This window comes from Poecilia formosa, unplaced genomic scaffold, assembly GCF_000485575.1.
Source record: "Poecilia formosa unplaced genomic scaffold, Poecilia_formosa-5.1.2 Scaffold149, whole genome shotgun sequence".
Lineage (NCBI taxonomy): Eukaryota > Metazoa > Chordata > Actinopteri > Cyprinodontiformes > Poeciliidae > Poecilia > Poecilia formosa.
In genome coordinates, this window is record NW_006800088.1 from 1,563,002 (window position 1) to 1,569,203 (window position 6,202).

The 6,202-nt window shown below is 37.1% G+C and overlaps 1 protein-coding gene across 3 annotated transcripts; it reads right to left on the reverse strand.

The window, feature by feature from the left end:
- Positions 1 to 409: 409 nt before the first annotated feature.
- On the reverse strand, positions 410 to 3,531 carry LOC103145991 (ubiquitin carboxyl-terminal hydrolase 64E-like). 3 transcript variants are annotated; one of them, XM_007563686.2, is made up of 11 exons: positions 3,463 to 3,531; positions 3,277 to 3,379; positions 3,050 to 3,165; positions 2,769 to 2,839; positions 2,555 to 2,680; positions 2,270 to 2,365; positions 1,558 to 1,689; positions 1,356 to 1,484; positions 1,219 to 1,253; positions 1,100 to 1,137; positions 410 to 1,026 (listed from the first exon to the last, which is right to left on the reverse strand). In XM_007563686.2, the coding sequence occupies exons 1-11, from the start codon at positions 3,470 to 3,472 to the stop codon at positions 629 to 631; spliced, it is 1,254 nt and encodes a 417-aa protein (XP_007563748.1). In that variant the 5' UTR covers positions 3,473 to 3,531; the 3' UTR covers positions 410 to 628. The 3 variants fall into 3 exon arrangements, with proteins under 3 accessions (XP_007563748.1, XP_007563750.1, XP_007563749.1); XM_007563687.2 differs by having other exon boundaries at positions 954 to 1,137; XM_007563688.1 differs by lacking the exons at positions 3,050 to 3,165; positions 3,277 to 3,379; positions 3,463 to 3,531 and having other exon boundaries at positions 2,555 to 2,573; positions 2,769 to 2,835.
- Positions 3,532 to 6,202: the final 2,671 nt, after the last annotated feature.

A 6,202-nucleotide genomic window follows, 5' to 3' on the forward strand; every position in this document is an offset into this window, starting at 1 on the left:
AGAAAGTGGCAAAGCAGAATAATAAAAGACATTAAGTAACTAAAAAGTTACTTCATTAGCAATTATAACAAACCAAAAGTGTAATTGCAGCATACTGTAATAATCACACTACTAATATATTAAATATGTATTTACAATATACTTAAATACATTCTAAGTTTATGTTAAATCTAATTCAGTCACTAAAATAGTACACTCCAAATATTTACTTTAGCCAGTAACAGTAGTTTAGGAAGAAGATGGAGGAGATTGATTGTTTTCACAGATTATCTGTCTCATAAACTGACACAACATGGTGACAACATTAACTAATATGGAGAAAACATATTTTTTATTAAAGTTATGTACTGCAGCTTAAATAAAATGCAACTACATAGAATTTTTTGAGAAGTCTGGATTGCTTCATGTATATTTTGCACGTTGCTCGTGGGGAGAGACATTTCAGAAATCTAAAACTAATAGAAAAAATTAAGCAACGTACTTGCATACTGTATGCGGAATGTTTCATGTGAAATTCATGAGCAGTAAACACTGTGCAAGTTATCAGTACTGAACCAAAGAAAGCAAAGCAGTTGCAAGCCTTTAAAATTGTGACACTTTTTACGGATCAGATAGACTCAAGAAATTGTTACACCAGCTGCGCAGGGGTGGGGGCCCAACTTGATTTTTTCTCAGGGTGCCCAAGATTCCTGGCAGCGCCCCTAATTCTGAATAATAAGAGGGAAATCTTGTTGATCAGAATAAAAGGACAACCTTTTGTCTTTCTTAATACATTTCCAAAGTTAGCCTTCTTCCAAAATAAGAAGGCAAACACTGAAAGAAAGAATAAACCAAAGACAAGGGCCTTCATGGAGAGAACTGCAAATACAAAAAGTAACATAGCTAACGAAGAAGAATAAAAACAATTGTGATTTTTATCACAGTCTGAAGTAATTTTCCCCGTATTGTCGTTTTCACTCTTGTCATTGTCAATCAGTATTCTCTGGTCTTCTTCTACCTTTGTTCCTTTGTCTTCCTCTTTAGTATCTGAAATTTATATTAGAAATTTAAGACGAATTGAACAAAATATAAATTATTGTAAAGTGTGTTTTCATCTCACTTCTCTTCCTGTAAAACAAAAGATGGGAGCTTTGGGATCTGGTTAATAAAGAACATAAATTTCTGTTATGATAGACAGTAAATACAAACATAAGAACAAAACGAAGGACAATTACTTACCTCTCAAACTTTTCCTGGGATGTCTGGTTACCAACCTGTTATGAAAAGGAACAATATCAAACTTGCACTGCGCTATAACAATAATGTGATGATTGTTAATGTCAAAACCATCCATGGTTGTAGGAAAATCATCTCACCAGTGTCACACTGGAGTCATTGAACTTGTACCATCTGTCTTCATCCTCAGGTTTGATTGTTGCTGTGTAATGCCCACCTGTCAGAGACCCAAAGTGCTCCACCAAGGCGTACAGTTCATATGTCTGGTTCTGATCAACAAAACACACATTAATCTGGAAACTGGAAAGAAAATGGACAACAATCACAATAATCTGAATATACCTCAGGTAAGTTGATGGTGTAACAAACATCCACAGCACGGCTGTCTTTACTGTACGACATGCGGTGATAGTTGTATTCAAACCTCTTCAGCAGCAAAATCAAAATCTTCGGATGACGCTTTAGTTCATATTTCTGCATGAAACACAGAGTTATTAACACAGTTAAAAACTTATATTTACATTAACCATATATAAAGACACACAACCTTTTTACTGGCTAACATTAACTCAAAATAAGCCTTTCCTGTTCCAGGTCTGCAGGGATCACCAATATTTATTTACAGTACTTATTGTTGCACTTTACAGAACTGATGGCTAATTATCCTGTCCAATTAGTTAGGAATAACAAAGTCAGTGTTTTTGAGGGGTCATCACAAATCCTTGAGCAAGGCAGCCTGTAAAAAAACTGGTTCAAAAGAACAGTTCTTTCAAGAGGAAAGGGTCAAAAAGTCAATAAATTATGAGAATCTTGTGGATCCAAAACATTTGACACAGGTCATGACATCTTACAGGCTATGCTAGCAAACTCTAGTAAAATATATTTAAACTTCAGAACTTGACAAATATTTTAGCTTCTCTTTCATTATTTGGGTGTTTAGCTAATAGCTAATCAGTGCATTTTTTTATACATTTCAAAATAATTTCAAAGGTTTGGCTGTTTTTTGTTGTTGTTTAATCACACACTTAAACAAAATAGGTTTCATTTTACTTACAACAGTAGTGTCACGTTTGTATTTACACTTATCACAGTACATCTGGTCTTCTCCACAAAAGTCTACATCCTTTAAAAACTCCTGAATCCCGTCCTCCTGGAAACACACTTTGTGTTACTTGCGCAAACCTTCACCAGGTACTTTCCAGCATTCTACCAACACTAATTTTTACTTACTTTCTACTAAGTAAAAATTAAAAATCATTGACTATATTCCAGATGACTTTAATAAGCAGAGTTTTGCCTGACACATAAAATGGTTTCCATTTTGCAGGTTGTTTCTTACCACACTGTAGTTTCCATTACTGGAATCCATCAGAGGGAGAGAAAGAAAGAAAAATGGCACTTCGTCATCAGTATGTGAGCCACATTGATCACAAACAGTCCTGTGAACCAGATCTCCTCTGAATATCTGAAAATACAACTTGATTTAAAATCTAACAGCTTTTACTTTTATTTTCTCTCCTTACGATCCCAAAGTGATTTCATGAATAATTTACCTTTGACGCTTCATCACTGACATCAGATAAAATCTTCTCCAGGTACTGACCAGCATCCTGCTGTTCATACACTGGAAGAATGAAAAAAGAATGATACATAAAATGATGTATTTTTATGTTTACATTTAATGCTTTAGCTCACATTTCATGTTCATCCATGTTTCTTCTAACGCTTGTCAAGATTTAAGTTGAAGCTAATGCAGTCACACATCCCCATTATGAAAGTGTCGCCTTTTATTCAGAAACAAGCTAACAGTTGATAAATGCATCTGATTACGTACCTTTTTCAATTCTCAGTGTCTTTGTAACTTCTGTGGTTTCTGATGTTTTTTTCTTTAAACTCTCAAACAAAGTATGGAGTCCAACATTGATGTCGTCTTTATGGTGTTTTGAACAACTGTTTATAGGACATTGTCAGAGATACAAACTATACATATTGAAAACAAACAAAAAAAAACACTGAATATTTCTTCCAACACAAAACGTGCTTCATGATTTACTCACTAACCTTTTAACAGCCTCTCTGAACTCTCTGGTCATGAACAGAGCCTGCAGAATGCTGTTCAGGTAACATGTTGCTCCTTGGTTTCTCAACCCGTAATACTTCATGTCTGTGGGACGATTTGTTATGGAACAACATTAATAAAAGACATTTAAACAAATAAATATTGGCAGCTGAGCATGGAGGCCTTACCTTCCTTCATCCTGAATCACTAACGATTCCACTGATACGGCTCTTCTTCACTGAGCCACCGCTGAAATAAACAGACAGTAAGAGGCACTCCCATGACCACAGAGAGAGGGAGTCAGAAAACAGCAGCTTTCTCTTTCACTTTGCAACTACTAGAACTTTTCATTCAGCTGATAACACTGCATAAAGTTATGAATGTTCACAATTTAAAACTAATCTAATATCAATTCTCTTAAATCAGTTATGATAGCTGCAAGTTTTGGAGATGTTGGGATTTCAGGGGGACTAGTGACCAGACAATTTTTTCTTCCATAAAGAAATTGTCAAAATCTGTTGTTAAGAAGGCTGCACAGTGGCTCAGTTGGTAGAGCTGTTGCCGTGCAGCAAGAAGGTTCTGGGTTCGATTCCCGGCCCCGGTCTTTCTGCATGGAGTTTGCATGTTCTCCCTGTGCATGCGTGGGTTTTCCCCGGGTACTCTGGTTTCCTCCCACAGTCCCAAAAACATGACTGTTAGGTTAATTGGTCTGTCTAAATTGCCCCTAGGTGTGTGTGTGTGTGCGCATGGTTGTGTGTCTGTGTTGCCCTGCGACAGACTGGCAACCTGTCCAGGATGTACCCTGCCTCTCGCCCGGAACGTTAGCTGGAGATAGGCACCAGCGCCCCTCCCGACCCCACTGAGGGACAAGGGTGTTCAGAAAATGGATGGATGGATGTTGTTAAGAAACTGCGACAGACTGGCGACCTGTCCAGGGTGTACCCCGCCTCTCGCCTGGAACGTTAGCTGGAGATAAGCAGCAGCAACCCTCCTGACCCACTGAGGGACAAGGGTGTAAAGAAAATGGAAGGATGGATGCATGTTGTTAACAAAACAGAGATAAACATCTATTGTTCTTTCTTTTCTCTTCTTTTTTTACATTAGTGTTTCAAGAAGAGTCTGTCAAGAATATCATATTCAATAATATCTCTTTCACAAATCTAAAATGCACTAAACTGCAATGACACACACTGATAGAGATTTCAAATGCTAAGAGATTTACAACCCTGTCCTCTCTAACAGTGAGGACAACAGAAAGAAAAAGAACGAGATACAAATGTTTTACTTATGCTTGGTGTCCCATGACAGGGAGAAAGGTCAAAATGCGAGTTTAGGGAAATTTAGGTGTCACTAAAGAAAACAATGTTGGGTTCAGGCTTTCGACAAACAACGAAAATGAAACAAAAACTGAGTGAAGAGCTGGAAAGTACCTAAAATACTTGACTCATGACGTTTAGTTTCTGCTATTTACCTACTGAAGAGTCATTCAATAACATGGCAGCAGCTCTGTATGAAACAGTGACCTGGGTGTATTTAAGGTGAACTGATAAAGTTGAAAGTCGGCATCAGAATAAGGAAGAGTTATTTTAAGCGACCTTAGACACGGCTTCTTGATTCCAGACTGACTGGAACGAGTATTTCAAAAACTATTGAGGTTTTCATGCACAGTTTCCTCTGTGTTTAGAGAGAATGAGTTCAAATAAGAGAACAGCAGCTGTGGATAAAAATACCTCAACGAGGTTAGAAGAAAGTGCACAGATTGGTTTTAGATTTAAAAAAAGAACAGCAGCTCATGTCAAATTTGTGCAGAACATCGTCTCAGAATGGACTAGATGTTGAAGCAGATGAGCTACAGCAGCAAAAAATCACATGGAAGGTTTTGTTACAATCAGGAGGTTTGACTACGGTTTACAGTTTTGGTTCTCCAAAATTAAACACTGACAGATCTGAAGAATGTTACCTGTTTCCTCAAATGACCTTCACATCAGAAGAGTCAGAGTTTGACATAAATAATATTAAAAACATGGAGGCATCTTTGTCTTTTTCAGTGGTTCAAACTAAATGTTGGGCGATGTAGCTAATTCTATTGCCAGTAGAATTAGCTACTGGCAATAGCTATTGCCAGTAGAATGAAAGAAAGTAGGTTTAGGAGAGACTATTGAGTCAGTGCTTATTAATCTGATTACTTTAATTAATCTGCGTAATGTAAATAAAATATATTCTCACTCCACCTTGTTAAAATCTTTTTCCCTGCTCAGTGATGTGGTTGTTTCTGGGGCTTGTTTGACTGGTTTGGTGTAATTTTTGAACTCATTGATTGTCACAATTTATCAAACTGATTACCAAGTTTTTTATAGCGGCATTCTGGTCTTTTAAATTGTTGGATCTGGTGACGTTTTTTTCTCGACTACAATAAATTCACTATCAGGTTTAGGTCAGGTCAGTTACATAACCTCTCCAGAACAGTTATACTACAGTAATTAAAACCAGTAGGTTTTATTTTGACAGTGGGGGAAGGTGCCAGGTCCTGCTGGGAAATTAAATAATCAGCATCTCCATAAAGTTTATCAGCAGAGAGTCCTCTGAGTTTTCCTGGTAGAAGACTGAACTAAATTTGAACTTGATATAACACAGATGACAAACACCAGCAGGTCACGATCACTGACTGTGGAAACGTCACAATTCACGTCAAGAAACTTGACGACTTCCTCACTCATGTACCTTGATTTCCAAATGAAATGCTAAATTTGCTTCATGTGAGAACAAGACTTATGCCACTGAATAATATTCCAGTCGTCTACTTTCTTTTTGTTCAGAAGTCACAAGGAACACAACAGTGTTGTGGCCCATTTTCTGGATACATTTTGTGTTCTGGTTCTTTAAACATCGTCTAATTATTCAAACTGAATGATTCGGATTAAGTTTCAC